The 17923-nt window shown below is 46.1% G+C and overlaps 1 protein-coding gene across 1 annotated transcript in view; it reads right to left on the reverse strand.

Moving 5' to 3' along the window:
* Positions 1 to 12863: 12863 nt before the first annotated feature.
* The window catches only part of LOC130106899 (voltage-dependent calcium channel subunit alpha-2/delta-2-like), a 37872-nt gene continuing 32812 nt past the window's right edge, over positions 12864 to 17923 (reverse strand). Inside the window, exons 28-38 of the mRNA XM_056273209.1 lie at positions 17540 to 17638; positions 17262 to 17353; positions 17120 to 17167; positions 15972 to 16043; positions 15545 to 15697; positions 15337 to 15389; positions 15051 to 15106; positions 14775 to 14898; positions 14551 to 14660; positions 13299 to 13381; positions 12864 to 13188 (exon numbers count right to left, since the gene is read on the reverse strand). Coding sequence (XP_056129184.1) covers positions 13093 to 13188; positions 13299 to 13381; positions 14551 to 14660; positions 14775 to 14898; positions 15051 to 15106; positions 15337 to 15389; positions 15545 to 15697; positions 15972 to 16043; positions 17120 to 17167; positions 17262 to 17353; positions 17540 to 17638 — 986 coding nt within the window. The 3' untranslated portion in view covers positions 12864 to 13092. The remainder of the gene's footprint in view (positions 13189 to 13298; positions 13382 to 14550; positions 14661 to 14774; positions 14899 to 15050; positions 15107 to 15336; positions 15390 to 15544; positions 15698 to 15971; positions 16044 to 17119; positions 17168 to 17261; positions 17354 to 17539; positions 17639 to 17923) is intronic.

The raw sequence follows: 17923 nt of genomic DNA on the forward strand, positions 1-17923 counted from the left end.
ACAGGAAATATGAAAAGCTACATAATATAAGCAAACAATAGTCTCAGCTTGTTAAACCGGACTCGAACCATTTACAACACACAGGTGCTACTTCATACGCCCTCTGAGAACAGAACCGTTAAAGTTCAACCTTGTGTGACTTTGTGCCACACCGAAGTCGGTGCCATGCCCTGCCCACGGCATCTATGCAGCTGTCCTGCATTTTTGGAGGCTTTTGTGACCGCCGCCTTCTCAATAAGCATGCAAAAAAAAAATTTTCTCCGCAAAATTCTGCCTAAATATGCGACATTCACCTCTGTGTTAACGTTTGTCCTCAATGCAACCCCAATGTCTCCTCTTCTTGCCAGTATTGGACCCCCCCCCCATACCCCAAAAGAGGAAGAAGGTGCAAGTTTCCAAAAAGGTTCAAGAGATTTTGAGAAGTAAAGAAACAAATAAGCAAAATGCACAACAACGCTTAGCATATCCATTATGATGGTGGCTTGTTTAACCGCAGATTAAACTTTACTAAGCTGTTTTGAAGCAATTTTACATTCACACCATGTAGAGACACCAGCCTGTGTCTGCCTCTCACACGGTCCCGTTTACACATCCACCGAAAACAACAACAACCCCTCATAGCTCCATTTCTATCAGGGTATTAATGGTACAACTACGTACATAATAACTGATCATGGCCTCGAAAACACTACCTATGTTCACTCATCCAATAGCTCAAAAATACTTTAACTTAAAGTTAACCTTAATATCTTAACTCATCTTAATTTGTTCGATGACATAAAGCAATACGATGACATTCTGCTGTATTTCTGATAAACATCTAACCAAGTCAACACCACATCATTACATAATAACCACTGTTTAAAGCTACATAGGCTAGCTTTTTCTCGTAGATAAGGTATAATCAGAGGCAGTTTTACCCAGTAAGGATAGCACAGTCTGAGCTGCAGACTTGGATGAATCCTGCCGCTTCCTTTTGTGTTCGGGGCCGATTGTGTGGAGGTGAGCCCCCGAGGTCGACTGGCTATGCCTCGCACGGCATTCTGCAGCTATCTAACAATAATGTTAAAACTCCCTAACCAAACATCAGTAGTGTGATATCATAGCTAAATAGGAGAGGGTATTTGTCTGTAAGCCACATAAGAGGGCACTGCAGTTTATCCAAATAAGAGATGGCAGCTGGGCCGCAGAACTGCCCCAATTATTGAATCAAGGAGCCCAAAACATCCCGCGAACCCTTTCAATACTTTTATTATCTGTTGAGCGAGCCAACAAACCATCATCTTCCTGGTAAAGACCGCGGCCAACCTTTCGTGATATGCTCATTGATTGACATGACGAACAAATGCACACGAGGACTATGTAAGCCCCTGGACTCATGGGGCTCTTCTCTGCTCCCCCGTGTCCCTGCAATGCATACTTTAATCCTCGACAGCTGACATGAGAACACGACATGTTTTCGATAGATGACGCTAACCTACTCTTTGGAGTATGCTTAGTATGTAAAAAACAGATTAGTTTCACTTTCAGTCCAACGCAATATATATATATAGCGCTCTTATTGTGTGTGTTGTTCCCACAATATCTGGTTGGCTTGATGCAAATTTATCCTTCTGGTAATTAACCAGGCCACGTTTCCATACACGCTGCAACCCTAAGGCCGAACCCAGCCTGCACCAAACAGATACTTCTCCTGGTGTGCACACAGGAAATAAAGAGCGCAGAGGAAAAGATCCTTTAAACGGTCTAATAAGTGAACTGACAGAGATGAAATTGGAATAAACAGTATTCACGCGTTCATATTTGTGACGTTAACATGCCATGAGGGCAGAAGATAAACCATGCACATGACAAACTGCTCAGCTGAAAAGACGAAGTAGTCTCCCGTCTGGACATACGTCTACATGTCTGTCAGGCTAAGCACCGGGCTATGATGGGCGGCAAGACTTAGCTAATGTTCATAAGGGTCGTTTATTTTGGAGGTAAGCAAATTTTAGTAGACATATCCAGTTCATGGACAGATAACTATTGCTAGGAGAGGTAATCAATACCATTCACTGTTTTTTGAGCCATTATTTCAAGACTAAAATGGTGATATATATATATATATATATATGACTTTGTTAAAAGAAACACTCAACAGTAGGGAAAGTGCTCAACAAATAAAGAGCAAAATAATCCAGTGAGTCAAGTAAATAAATTCTTTATGAGACAGTACAAGCCTGTTTCATGCCATAAGCAATCATCAGCTGTCCATATACACTCACCGGCCACTTTATTAGGCACACCTGTCCAACTGCTTGTTAATGCAAATTTCTAATCAGCCAATCACATGGCAGCAACTCAATGCATTTAGGCATGTAGACATGGTCAAGACGATCTGCTGCAGTTCAAACCGAGCATCAGAATGGAGAAGAAAGGTGATTTAATTGACTTTGAATGTGGCATGGTTGTTGGTGCCAGACGGGCTGGTCTGAGTATTTCAGAAACTGCTGATCTACTGGGATTTTCACGCACAACCATCTCTAGGGTTTACAGAGAATGGTCCGAAAAAGAGAAAATATCCAATGAGCGGCAGTTCTGTGGGCGAAAATGCCTTGTTGATGCCAGAGGTCAGAGGAGAATGGCCAGACTGGTTCGAGCTGACAGAAAGGCAACAGTAACTCAAATAACCACTCATTACAACCGAGGTATGCAGAAGAGCATCTCTGAACGCACAACACGTCGAACCTTGAGGCAGATGGGCTACAGCAGCAGAAGACCACAACGGGTGCCACTCCTGTCAGCTAAGAACAGGAAACTGAGGCTACAATTCGCACAGGCTCACCAAAATTGGACAATAGAAGATTGGAAAAACGTTGCCTGGTCTGATGAGTCTAGATTTCTGCTGCGACATTCGGATGGTAGGGTCAGAATTTGGCGTCAACAACATGAAAGCATGGATCCATCCTGCCTTGTATCAACGGTTCAGGCTGGTGGTGGTGGTGTAATGGTGTGGGGGATATTTTCTTGGTACACTTTGGGCCCCTTAGTACCAATTGAGCATCGTGTCAATGCCACAGCCTACCTGAGTATTGTTGCTGACCATGTCCATCCCTTTATGACCACAGTGTTCCCATCTTCTGATGGCTACTTCCAGCAGGATAACGCGCCATGTCATAAAGTTCGAATCATCTCAGACTGGTTTCTTGAACATGACAATGAGTTCACTGTACTCAAATGGCCTCCACAGTCACCAGATCTCAATCCAATAGAGCAACTTTGGGATGTTGGTGGACCGGGAGATTCGCATCATGGATGTGCAGCCGACAAATCTGCAGCAACTGCGTGATGCTATCATGTCAATATGGACCAAACTCTCTGAGGAATGTTTCCAGTACCTTGTTGAATCTATGCCACGAAGGATTAAGGCAGTTCTGAAGGCAAAAGGGGGTCCAACCCGGGACTAGCAAGGTGTACCTAATCAAGTGGCCAGTGAGTGTATATGGCTTGTACTGTCTCATAAAGAATTTATTTGACTCACTGGATTTTATGTATATATATATATATATCCATCCATCCATCCATTATCCAAACCACTTATCCTGCTCTCAGGGTCGCGGGGATGCTGGAGCCTATTCCAGCAGTCATTGGGCGGCAGGCGGGGAGACACCCTGGACAGGCTGCCAGGCCATCACAGAGGGTATATATATACACACACATATACATACACCGATCAGCCATAACATTAAAACCACTGACAGGTAAGTGAATAACATTGATTGTCTTGTTACAATTGCACCTTTCAAGGGGTGGGATATATTAGGCAGCAAATGAACAGTCGGTTCTTGAAATTGATGTGTTGGAAGCAGGAAAAAATGGGAAGCGTAAGGATCTGAGCAGCTTTGACAAGGGCCCAACTGTGATGGCTAGATGACTGCATCAGAGCATCTCCAAAGTGGCAGGTCTTGTGGGTTGTTCCCGGTATGTATTGGTCGGTACCTAGCAAAAGTGGTCCAAGGAAAGACAACTGGTGAACTGGCGAAAGGGTCATGGGCGCCCAAGGCTCACTGATGTGTGTGGGGAGCGAAGGCTAGCCCATCTGCTCTGATCCCACAGAAGAGCTACTGTAGCTCAAACTGCTGAATAACTTAATGCTGGCTATGACATATGTAATGAATGAAAGGTCACGTGTTTAACTTGACCTACTCACGGGTGTACGTGCAGTGCGTGTGACGTATACAGGAAGTGAGAAGCGCATGTTATGAAGGTTGTATGTCGGATGAACGCTAGTAAAAGCTACACAGTTAAGAACCTACGAAGTCGGCTCGTTCTTGAATTATTCTTATGTCAGTAAGACAAGGCGTCTACGGACATTACATGGTGTCAGAATAGTCTGTGTATCTGAACACGAGCGGTCATGCCGAAGTTTAATCCGCCGAGTGAATTCAAGTTTGACTGCCCCGTTGAATGGCCGGAGTGGAAACAACGGTTTTCGCGCTTCAGGCTCGCGACAAAGCTGGATAAAGACGACGGGGAGATTCAAGTGAGTTCGCTGATTTATGCAATGGGAAGCGAGGCTGAAAAGATATTCAGCTCGTTTGACTTCGCGGCGGAGGGTGATAAAGTGGACTATGATATCGTACTGAAAAGGTTCGACGACTACTTTATTCCCCGCCGTAACATCATACATGAGAGGGCGTGCTTCTATCAACGTAGCCAGCAGCCAGGAGAGACAGCGGAGATGTACATCCGGACATTGTATGAGCTGTGTGAACACTGTGAGTTTGGGGACAAGAGGGATGAACATATCAGAGATCGTCTGGTAGTGGGCATAAAAGATAAGGTGCTCTCCCGTCAGTTCCAGCTCACAGCGGACCTTACTCTGGTGAAAGTCATTGAACAAGTGCGCCAGGCGGAGGCAATAACAAAGCAGCTCAGCCTCCAAGCTAACCAACCAGAGGCCCAGCTGGCTAACGTCAACGTTGTCCGACGGCGGGACGGACGCCAAAACAAAAAGGGCGGACAGCGTCATGGTGGCAGCAGACCTACAACCAACAAAGTAGATGAATGCGGGAGGTGCGGCAAGACGCAGCACACCGATGAGCGGAAGTGTCCTGCAACGAACAGTAAGTGCAACAAGTGTCATAAAAAGGGACATTGGGAGCGTGTATGTCACTCTAAAGCGGTGAGAGAAGTCACTGAAGAGGTTAAACAGCTGTACTTTCTGGGAGAAGTTGGCAAAGAGAGCAGTCAGGAAGATTGGACTGTTAGTTTAACAATAAGTGATGTACCAATAACCTTTAAAATTGACACGGGGGCTGACGCTACTGTTATCAACCAAGGGACATTTAAAAAGCTGAAGCCAAACATAAAACTGGGACCTCCTGACACATGCTTCATAAGCCCAGGTGGAAACATCAGCTGCATAGGACAGTTTCAAGCCACAACCAACTACAAGGAGAAACAATACTCCTTTCCAGTGTATGTGATCAAGGGGAGAGGCAGCTGTCTGCTGAGTCGTCCAGAGGCAGTGGAGATGGGTCTAGTGAAGCGGATGAATGAGGTCAGTGGAGTTTTCGGTTCAAGTGGACTGCTGAAAACAGACCCAGTGAAAATAGCTCTGGTGGAGGGTGCCCAGCCATACGCGGTGCATACAGCCAGACGGATACCGCTGCCACTTGTACCACTGGTTAAGAAAGAACTGCAGCGCATGGAAAATGAGGGCATTATTGAAAAAGTGACTCAGCCCACAGAATGGTGCGCCGCTATGGTGCCGGTGCTGAAACCGAACAAGAAAGAGGTTCGCTGCTGTGCTGACCTCAGGAGGCTGAATCGAGCGGTGAAACGTGAGAAATACGTGCTGCCCACTATGGAGGAAATAATGCCAAGGCTCGCAGGGTCAAAGTTCTTCACAACGTTGGATGCAGCAAGTGGGTTTTACCAGATCCCCTTGCATGAAGACAGCAGGGGGCTCACCACTTTCATCACCCCATTTGGCAGGTATGCTTTCTGCTGCCTTCCATTTGGTATAACGAGTGCTCCAGAGATTTTCCAGAGAAAGATGGCGGAAACTCTGACCGGGCTAGAGGGAACAGAGGTGTACATGGATGACATCCTTATACATGGAGAGACTGAGGAAATCCATGACCGGCGCCTAGCAGAGGCGCTGGGGGTCATTGAAACAGCAGGTCTCAAACTGAACCAAGCGAAATGCAAGTTCAAACAGAAACAAGTCCGCTTCCTTGGTCATATCATCAACGAGGCAGGCATCAGACCTGACCCGGACAAAGTGGCCGGAATAGAGAACTTTCCTCAGCCCCAGAACGTGACGGAACTCAAGAGGTTCCTCGGGATGGTGAACTATTTGGCAAAATACGTCCCAGAGCTGTCCACTGTAGGTCAGCCGCTTTATGGACTGCTTAAAGCAACGACAGAGTGGCAGTGGGGACCTGCACAGAACACAGCATTCCAAGACCTTAAAGCAGCACTCGCCACCGCCCCGGTACTCACCTTTTACGACGTCACTAAGGCTACGGTGGTGTCAGCAGATGCCAGCAGCTACGGGCTGGGAGGCGTTCTGCTCCAGCAGCACGGGGAACACTGGAAGCCCGTGGCCTACTGCTCCCGACGGCTGAGTGACGCAGAGACAAGGTACGCACAGATCGAGAAAGAGTGCTTAGCCAGCGTCTGGGCATGTGAAAGGTTCGAGAAGTACTTGTTTGGGCTTGACAATTTCAGACTTGTCACCGATCATAAACCACTAGTGCCTCTCATGAACAGCAAAGACTTGGATAATGTGCCCATTAGGTGCCAGAGACTGTTAATGAGGCTGATGCGTTTCAATGCAGTGGCTGAATACGCACCAGGCAAAACTTTAGCTGTGGCTGACGCACTCTCCAGAGGCCCAGAGCAGTGCTACGGAGATGGTGCTTCTCATGATGATGTTGCAGCGCACATTGATGCCATCGTGTGCCAGGTGCCTGCCACACCTCAAAGGATGCAGGAGATAAAACAGAGCACGGATGTGGATCTGCAGCTCCAGACAGTGTTGGGCTTCATCAGACACGGCTGGCCTGAGTATGTCGATAAAGTGCCGGACACAGTCAGAGACTTTTATCAGGTGAGAGGGGAGTTATCTGCGGTAGATGGTTTAGTCATCAGAGGCAGTCGTATCGTCATTCCCACAGAGATGAGGGAGGTGATCTTAGACAGAATACACGACGGGCACCAGGGGATAGTTAAGTGCAGAGAGAGAGCTAGCCAGTCAGTGTGGTGGCCCAAAATGACAGAGCACATTACAACAAAGATACAGCAATGTCAATTCTGCAGAGAACACAAGAACACACAGAGAAAAGAGCCTTTAATGTCAAGTGAGCTCCCATCCAGACCATGGCAGAAAGTTGGCATAGACCTGTGTGAGTACAAAAAGCAAAACTACTTGATAGTGTCTGACTATTATTCCAGGTTTTTGGAGATCCTAAATCTACCAACAACTACTAGCAGTCAGGTTGTAGCTAGGCTGAAGGCTACATTTGCACGTTTTGGTATCCCTGAAATTGTAGTTAGCGATAATGGGCCACAGCTAGTTTCAGAAGAGATGAGGAGGTTCAGTGAGGATTATGATTTCATCCATGTGACTTCAAGCCCACACTACCCCCAGAGTAATGGACAGGCAGAGAGGGCTGTTCAGAGAGCCAAAAGCATATTAAGGCAGGAAGACCCTCTCCTCGCCCTGTTGACATACAGAGCTACACCCTCTTCTTCCACTGGAGCCAGTCCAGCAGAATTGCTCATGGGTAGGAGACTCAGAACCACCTTACCCACATTGCAGCATAACCTGAAACCGGCCTGGCCTAAAGAGGAACTGATCAAAACCGCTGACGCCGCAGCCAAATCGAGGCAGGCTTTCTACTACAACCGCAGGAACGGCGTGCGGACACTGCGCCCACTGAACTCGGGTGACGCAGTACTCACCAAACTTGATGGACAGAAAACATGGACAATGCCAGCAGTTGTTCACAGTCAGAGCTCCACTCCCAGATCCTACATAGTGGAGACAGCTCAAGGTGAACATTACAGAAGGAACAGGCGCCACCTGTTGGCCACACCTAAAACACTCACCTTTGTCAGCAGGGATCCTGACCATGTCACTCCAGGGGAGAGTGGAAACACGGATGAGTCCCGAGCAGCAGAAATGCCAACTTCCACACCATATGTTACTCGCTCTGGCAGGGTGAGCAAGCCTGCAATCCGGCTGGATTTGTGAGGCGTATGGACTTGTGTACTGTGGGAGATTTTTTATTTTTTTGTGAAAAGGGGGGTGATATACAGGTTAAAATTGTTGGCAGTAAATGTTCAGAGAAATGTTTAGAAAATCATCTTAGAGGGGGAGATGTAATGAATGAAAGGTCACGTGTTTAACTTGACCTACTCACGGGTGTACGTGCAGTGCGTGTGACGTATACAGGAAGTGAGAAGCGCATGTTATGAAGGTTGTATGTCGGATGAACGCTAGTAAAAGCTACACAGTTAAGAACCTACGAAGTCGGCTCGTTCTTGAATTATTCTTATGTCAGTAAGACAAGGCGTCTACGGACATTACAACATACACGTGTCACAACACACAGGGCATCACAGCTTGCTGAGTATGGGGCCGCGTAGCTGCAGACCAGTCAGAGTGCCCATGATGACCCCTGTCCATTGCTGAAAGCACCTAGAATGGGCACGTGACTGTCAGAACTGGACCATGGAGCAATGGAAGTAGGTGGCCTGGTCTGATGAATCACGTTTTCTCTTACTTCATGTGGACTGCTGGGTCCATCGTGTGCATCGTTTACCCAGGGAAGAGATGGCATCAGGATGCACTATGGGAAGAAGGCAAGCCAGCGGAGGCAGTGTGAGGCTCTTGGCAATAATCTGCTGGGAAACCTTGGGTCCTGGCATTCATGTGGATGTTACTTTGACATACATGTGCCACCTTCCTAAACATTATTTCAGACCAAGTACACCCTTAAAGGCAACAGTATTCCCTGATGGCAGTGGCCTCATGTGGGTTTCATGTTTTGGCGTCTGTGTGTGTATATAAATATTTATACACACAATTTGCTTATATATTACACCATTTTAGTTTTAAAATACCATCTCATATTTGCCCATCCTGTATGTATGACTGCTATATTGACATTACTTTACATTATTGTATTACAGTGTTAATCTTAACAGATAACCAGCTGAGGGCCTCGCTTGGCTCTAAATGACTCGGATGACACATGAAGCACATAACGGTCTCACTGATAACAAGCAAACGAGCCTCTGAGCTCCCACCCCAGCCGTCATGTCGTGGCTACAGTTTCACAGCTGCAACATGTGGTAAAGTGATTCCCGGCTGTAAACGGCAGCCACCGTCTTATACACCGTGAGCTTATGGAAACGTGCAGTAAAGCAGAAACTCTGGTCAGCATGCTAACTTAGATAACTTGTACTGGACGCCATCATCGCTGTCATTATTCAGTATGGTTGGTCTTTATATATGACGTATCCACTTTCACACCAGGCGTCATTGCCGAGGGTACTCACGGCAACAGGAAAAGACGAATACGATACTGAGCTGAAGTGAAAAATATCAATAGCATTTAATCACCAAATATCAGATATAAACATTTAGTCATCCTTTCTGTAATGTGGCAGACAAAATCTTTACAAAGTTAGCCTTCTTCTGCTGACTTTTGTACATCTGTACAAAAAATGAGGTGACATTGGAGACTGGCACAAATAGAGGAGACTCTCCCAGGTAAACAACAATATCAGCGAAACCAAAAGCAAAACTACAGCAAAACGTCAACATTCTGATCTTTTCATTACCCAGTAAATAAAACGACATGGACGGCTTTCGTGTCTAGCAAACTGTGCATAGCGTCCACCCGCAAACTCCAAAATCATTCAGTTTTCCATCGGTTCAATAAAAACACTGTTCACTTTACCCACCCCCACCCCCAAATAAATAAATAAGATAAAATAAAAAATAAAAAAACCCAGAGAGAAATAATAAAAATGTACAACAAAGGTTGTCTATTGAGGGACGTCTCTGACATTTTCCTCGTCCCTGCCTCCGTTATATCCCGCAAATACTACTCAAATATCTCTCATATGCCATGAATTTCCAATACGTGTCTATCAGGCAGTAGGTTGCTCATAATTTCAGACAAATCTGTGCTTTTAGTTAACGGGGAAGAAAAAAAAAAGAAGCTAATTTGTAAAATATTGCAAGTTAGGATTCACTGAAGTCAAACGTTTAACTTCATTCTCGAAAATACAGGGGGCACTGCTGAGCCCCGCGGCGGCCCCTGCACCAATCACCTACCTCCCTGCGGGGCTGGAGGGCTGCACATGAACAGGAATGCAAAATGATTCGGTCATTACTCTATGTACATTACGCTCTATGTTTTTTCCAAAATGTCATGCAGTTAGGTATTTTTTTAAATCAAACGATGCAAACCACAACACTGACCTCAACAATAGTAATACATTGTAGGCTATAAAGAGCTTCACAAAATGCCTTCCTTCAATGTACTGCAGTGTATTGAAGTTCTCTAAATAATGCAATACCCACTGGGGGGGGGAAGACCGCAAAATCTCAGATCGAATGCTTTTTTAAAAGCAATGTTTTTGCCGAGGTCATCAAACTGTCAAGCTTTGTCTGTTTTAACAACCCCCACCCGCCCCGCCCCCCCCACCCCATGCATGGGTTTAGCAGAGATGCACTGCCTGTTGACATTATACATAAACATTCACTCATTTCTATCAGTCATTGTGGAAAGTACGTATATCCGACAGGCCTCAGATCTATGGCTCACGGGGTTGATGTGTCCGTTGTGCAGACGGGACGGTGTAGAAACCCGTGAAAATGGAATGGACGTTGTTTGGTTGGGTTTGTTTTTTGATTCAAAGGCTGAACCACAGTGCTGAAAGAAACGACACTTAGCACGAGGGGCAACGGGGCGGTTTCTCTTCGCTCCACCGTGTACTCGGACTTCGCCCCGTGGAAAAAGACATGAAGGGCAGCCTGCTCAATGGAAGGGAGGCCAGTCAGTAAGCCTACTTCCGTCTCCGAGCTCATTAGTTCATGAGGAGCATCAAGATTTCCTCATTACACCCCCCCCATCCAGACGTCCATGCAGAGTTGTATCATTGCCACCTTCAATATTCAAATTTGCCTGTGCACATCAATGTCCACATCTAGATCCAAAGATCTGGTTTTCCTGCCATCCAAATGGAGTGCAACAAGGCACTACTGGATGGGACACCAGGCAGACAGAGGGAGAAAAAAAAATCTAACAAGTATTTTCTTAAAAGAGCTTTTTAAAAATATTCCTTTCTTAATACTCAAAGCAAAGGAAGAAAAAAATACGTAACACAGAACAACCCCCATGGGGAACTGAATCACCATGGTCAAATATTTTCACTGTAAATCACAATGGCCTTTATATCAGGTCATGAAACGTTCCTCCACTGGTGTGCTGGAGCTCTAGGGATCTAAAGTCACTCTTACTATCCAGTTTCTTTTCTGATTTTTCTTCCACTTGTATTCATTTTGCTAACTTTAGTCTTTAATTATACATGTAGCAAATACTGACTCTGTCTCCACGTTGTGTTTGCGTGCTTGGTTTGGCAGCTCAGTGTCAAGAATAGAGCCGGGAGCTTGGTTAAAATAGCCGGCGAGGTCAGACGCAGCTAGCTGAAAACCGCTGAGAGGTACACAGAGAAGAAGGGCCAGCGCTATTCCTGTCCATCCTGACCGCTCCCTTACAATTTTTTACTCGTAAAACAACTGTTTGCTGATGACTCACCTATTTATTTGCACCATACTGGGAACATGTCTCCGTAGAATACTCGCCTTGTCTGATCTGGTCTACTGTTGTTTGTCCAATTTAATGTGTTTTTACTTGAAGGCCAGCATGCAAACCAAATTTCCAATTTTTTTTTTTTGATACAACTAAAACTGTTTTTCTAATACTATCAAGACGAATGCGATTTTTCGGCAGTATCACCAACGTCGGAGAAATCTAAAGACAGTTTATACTGATACGGTTTGTGGCCCCATATAAAGGTGTACAGTGTATACTTAAACGCAAATAATCTACCAAAGTTACATATCATTTTTCAACTCCAAAGGAATATCAACAAAAGGGTCAAGATGCATCATGTAATGATAACACCAAAAGCTGCTCATAAGCTACATTCTCCATACAAAAGCGTACATAAGTGCATAACTTTAAATCTGACAAATAGTGGCAATTCGAGATACATGATGGGATTAAAAGCTTACCGTCTGCCCACTGATGTGAAACGTGGGATAGCGACGCTTAAAGAAACGTTGCCGCGCGTCAACTGCAGCTGATCTTTCATGTAAGAAGGCCAGAGAGACCACACCTTGTGTTTATCGCTTGAAATCATTGGATCAGAAATCAACGGCTGTCCAGCATTACCACAAAAATGAGATGCTGCTCCAGTAAACATAGCATTATTGCACTGTTAGAGATCAACTTCATGCAAAGTGTTACAAATACCTTAATGTTTTGCCATGGAACCAATTGAGCATGTAGCATCATATGTATTCGACAAAAATCACTGCAACGTTTGATTATTTTTGGCCTATTTCTCACCACTTAGCTTACTCATTTGACTCGTGGAAGCACTTTGAGATCCATACTCGACATTGATGGAAGCATTTCAATGACAGCTTTTCACTAAAGCACTCGTTTTTTTTTGACACCATAAATCAAAAAGGAGTGGTTTATGATGGGCAGAGGCGACGCTGACAGGGTGCACATCTGGCTGCAGGTCTAAAATTGGAATCGCACTCGAGATTTTTTTGAGCCGCTATCCCACGCAAATTTTCTACACCAAGTGCTCTATGAAAGCCTTTTTGGTAAAATGAAACCAACCCAGTCTTTCCAATTTGGGTAAGAGGGTAATTCTGAGTCATACGTGATGAGATTCCAGTAGTTGTCATGTCAGAGGTCACGGCTGGATTAGGAGACACTGATCACAACTAAATGGAAGTGGGCGGCAGGACGCGAGCGACCCGGATGTTGAGGTCTGTCCCGTGTGTCAGAGAGAAAAGAGGGTCAGGATGAGCTGGATAAAGAGAAGAAGCCCTATGGAGGACTGCAGAGAATACCCTCGGCCGCACTCCGACGTGTTCTCCTGCAACACAGGCCAGAAGGAAACACACGTTTCCAGAACGAGTGGCTGCATTAAGCCGAGAGAGGAAATCACAGAAACTACTTTAATGTCAGCACTGGACCTCTACTTACCCAGGCGCTGTAGTCAAAACAGGTAGTCGGGCCTTTGCGGTACCGTGCATTGCTCAGTACTTCACACGGGTTCTCCTCCTGAACTGTGTAACTCAGTTAAAGAGGCTATGTGTAACACTTTGGCTTGATATGCGTTGCTGAATGATCGTCCAAAGCAATCACACACACACATTAGAAAACACGGGTTTGAACAAAGGTTCTGGCTTGCATCTACAGCCCGTAGTGAACAACACAATCGTAGCAAACGCATATCTATTGAATGTGTTCAGAAAAGGCAGATGTCGCACGCCTGCTGGGTATTCACTGCCTCTCTTTTTGAATCTGCCTGCCTCGTCCGTGCTGGTTTGTGGCCGTTATCCCCAGATTTATCCCCAGATTCAGAGATTTAGAGCTCTGGCAGCAAGTCCACAAAGCCCCTTTAAAGGAACTAATGGTGACCCTTACTGCAACCCATGACAGCTGACATTTGGACATTTAGCGAACGTGAGAAGCACCCTGATGTGTTGGCGGGGTCATCTCTTCTTAGAAAATCATTTCCCAGGACGTTTCAAGGACATTTTCCATGAGTTTCCATGAGTCACAGAAGGCCATATTATTTATTTATTTTGGACCCCCTCCCCCCCTTTTTCTCCCCAATTGTACTTGGCCAATTACCCCAGTCTTCTGAGCCGTCCCGGTCGCTGCTCCACCCCCTCTGCCAACCCAGGGAGGGCTGCAGACTACCACATGCCTCCTCCGATACATGTGGAGTCGCCAGCCACTTCTTTTCACCTGACAGCACGGAGTTTTGTCAGGGGGGTGTAGAGCATGGGAGGCTCACGCTATTGCCCCCAGTTCTCCCCCCTGAACAGGCCCCCGGCAAACCAAAGGAGGCGCTAGTGCAGCGACCAGGACACATACCCACATCTGGCTTCCCACCCAAAGACACGGTCAACTGTGTCTGTAGGGATGCCCGACCAAGCCGGAGGTAACACGGGGATTCGAACTGGCGATCCCCGCATTGGTAGGCAATGGAATAGACTGCCACGCTACCCATGGACTGTGTAACTTTTAGCTGCTCACTGAACCACCCAAGCTTCAGGCACTGATGTACAGTCTGGGATTTTACAAACCAATTTTACAATTTTCCATGACCTCAATAATAGTTCCAGGACTTCTGATCACTTTAATAATTTTCCAGGTGTTTTGCATGACTGGAAAACTAGCCTGTGAATTTCCATGTGTGAAGCCTGGTGTGACTACGAAAGGATACACTCGGTCCTGAGCTGGGTCAGCCTCTCGATCTCACAGGAGCTGCAGGGCAGAGTCTCAGCAACCACAAACAGGAGGTTAGTGTTTTCTATCCTCTTTGCGTGAAACAGCCTGTGAAGAGGAGACAGGAAGTCAGCCCTCTCTGCATCTACACACCGGCTCCACAAGCTGGGCAAATCAATGCAATCGCAGCAAACACAATTTGGTCGACGTTTCGGCACTGGCCTTGAGCAGTTCCCACAGTCCTGCAGCACGTTGTATGAGTTGGTGGTGTTGGTGAAGTAGAATTGGCTCTGGATGGTCACGCAGCTACTCTGTTTGGTCTCCAACCCTTCCACTAGGGTGTCCCCTACAACCAAAACACACATCGATATGCAAATTCCACATAATGTTTGTGAAACACAAATGTATTGTGTGATAGCGCATGGATTTAATCTGTTTACAAGCTTCAACACAGACACTCATGCACGGACAGATATGTCTGACGGTTTACAAACTGACCTTGAAAGAACCAACTGTTGTAGGCCAGTCCGTACAATAACTGCTGGACCACAGACCTGAATAGTGATCAGATTACTCCTTGTGAGAGAGCAAGGCATATTCTGGCAACACCAGCAAATAACAGCAATAGCAGATTGAGGCTACAATAAGATGAGAGCAGTTGCCAAGCACTCGAAACCTGCCGTCCTGGTATCCCACTCCGGGTGTCACTTACAGTCTGGACACAATTAAAGGGCACTTCGCTCGCTCTTTGATACCATGTGACGTGTACTAAGAAGAGCCTCACCATGCCACCGCTGACGTCCACCAGGCCAGGTTCAGGATGTCCGAGACTGACGGCTTGAGTCACCGAGATAAAGAGGGAAGGGGGGGGGGGTTCAGAGATGAGTGTTTTCCATTAATGAAAGAGAATATGTTGATTTTCCAGCGTGAGTCTTCCTAAATTAGTCACAACTGCCCCACCCCACCCCACTTACAAACACACACACACTTACCACGAAGATGCCTCTGGAGGCAGCACCAGTGTGACTGCTGCTGACCGGCTCGCATGCCGACTGGTACTGGAAGGACTGACGCCGTGCATAGATGGAGTTGTTGTACAGTGCGTGCATCAGATAGGGGTCAACGTCACCAAAGAAAAGGCCAACCTGGGGTTAAAAGAAAGTACAGGAAGTCACAGGCTGGCTGGAAAACATACAGTTCAAGCATCAGCCCAACAGTACAACGGGGCAGGAGGGTCCCGTTTCGCTTCTGTTTTTCTTCCATGTTTTCCCGTTCCCCAGGTTGGAGTTGGGTGATGATCTCAGTTTGACTGATCAGTGATAGGAAGCAGTGACATAAGGGAACTGACTGAAGTGAAAGTCCACGATCTGAGCGACTGAGCCAGCACACAGATAGACAGAATCAGAATCAGAAACCTACCTTTTTCCAGTGGTCCCTCTGATTCGACATAACCAGGAAGCCGCCATCATCAATGAGATAGCAGAGGAGGTCCTACACACAACACGGCATAGTTAACCACCACATTCCCGACAGCAAATCCACTGTCTGTACTGGTTTTCAGCTCAACAACGCAAACTAGACACGAAATTCCTGTCTGGCATAAAGCCTGACACGATCGTACACAAATGGATCAGATCATGAAAACCTGCTTGCTGAAAGGGTAAAACCACATTATCCTCGTGACAAACAAGCGGTGTATTCACAGGCTGTTTTTTTTTTTAATGAAGTAAATAGTTTGTATTTGTTGCTAATTTTCTTTAGATTTTGGGAGCATGTTTAGGTCCAAATGAGTCCTGGAGGTGAGGCTAAGACTGATAACATGCCTGTCCATCTTTTTCTAAAAACAAAAAGGATTACCATTTAAATCACCTATTTTTACAGCTAGAGAAACATGTAACATGTCCCGCCCCCCCCCCTTTTTCTGCCCAATTGTATCCGTCCAATTACCCTACTCTTCCAAGTCATCCCGGTCGCTGCTCCACCCCCTCTGCCGATCCGGGGAAGGTTGCAGACTACCACATGCCTCCTCCGATACATGTGGAGTCGCCAGCTGCTTCTTGTCACCTGACAGTGAGGAGTTTCGCCAGAGGGATGTAGCACATGGGAGGATCATGCTATTCCCCCCAGTTCCCGTCCCCCCGGAACAGGCACCCTGACAAACCAGAGGAGGCGCTAGTGCAGCGACCGGGACACATACCCACATCCGGCCTCCCACCTGCAGACACGGCCAATTGCGTCTGTAGGGACGCCCGACCAAGCCGGAGGTAACACGGGGATTCGAACCGGCGATCCCCGTGTTGGTAGGCAACGGAATAGACCGCCACGTCACCCGGATGTTCACACATGTAACATGTTTTATATCATGTTTGTTACAATGTTCTTAATTTTCCTTTTTTTATGTCTGACCATTTGCTACAAGCAAACACAGTGGACTCATAAGAAGACTGGTCAGATTCATTAACTTCGTAAACCTAATTAGCATTAAGGAAGTATACCGACAAGCAAATTCGCCTCTGGTTAATGAGTCAACCGGTGTAAATGTTAAATGAAAGTAGAAAGATCCTTACATCAGTGTTCACTTCACAGTCCATTTCACAGCTTCTGGACGGCCCGCACTGTTCAGAGAGAACAACGTCCATCCTTATCCAGGTAAAGTCACACTTAACAACGAACAGTCTCGACCAAATAGTGGCGTGTTTTTCTGTATACCTTGTGTGAGCCCTGGCGACTGTCTGACACGTTGCTGGCCAGGATTTTGAACTTGTCCACCCATGCTTCGAAATCCAACTTAACTCCCACCACTGAGTTGGGATCAGATTCAAGGGATCAGACCAAAGTAAAGAGGGCAGAGACAGGAAGTCGACCGTTAGGAGGAAGTACAGGGATAACGTTCAGCCGGAGCTGTAATGTTACATAATTAGCGGCGGAGGATTGGATACCTCATCAACTTATTGTTCTTATTTAGAAAAAAAAATCACATTACATACCTGCAGGTTTGAGAAGCTTCCCTCCTAAATTAACCTCTACAGCTGAACTCACGAGAATACCAATTGTGCCATTTTCTACACCTGTCGGGTCGTCCACGGCTGTTCATTGGGAGAGAGTTAGGGAAACACATGTAAATCCCATAATGATGTTTTGTAAAATAAGATAAAATTAAATTAAATTTCAAAAATAAAATGGTGATAATAGTAACAGTAACATATTATAATAATAAAAGTGAAATAGGGATAAGAGTAATAAATAATATGAAATAGTGGTTATAATAGATATTTCATGTCAGGAGGTGATCATGGCCAGTTAAACGCCACAGAGACACTGCATCAGCTGCCTCTGAAGATGTGCTCTGATGGAGGCAACAGTCTAACTCT

The sequence above is a fragment of the Lampris incognitus genome, chromosome 2, assembly GCF_029633865.1.
Source record: "Lampris incognitus isolate fLamInc1 chromosome 2, fLamInc1.hap2, whole genome shotgun sequence".
NCBI lineage: Eukaryota > Metazoa > Chordata > Actinopteri > Lampriformes > Lampridae > Lampris > Lampris incognitus.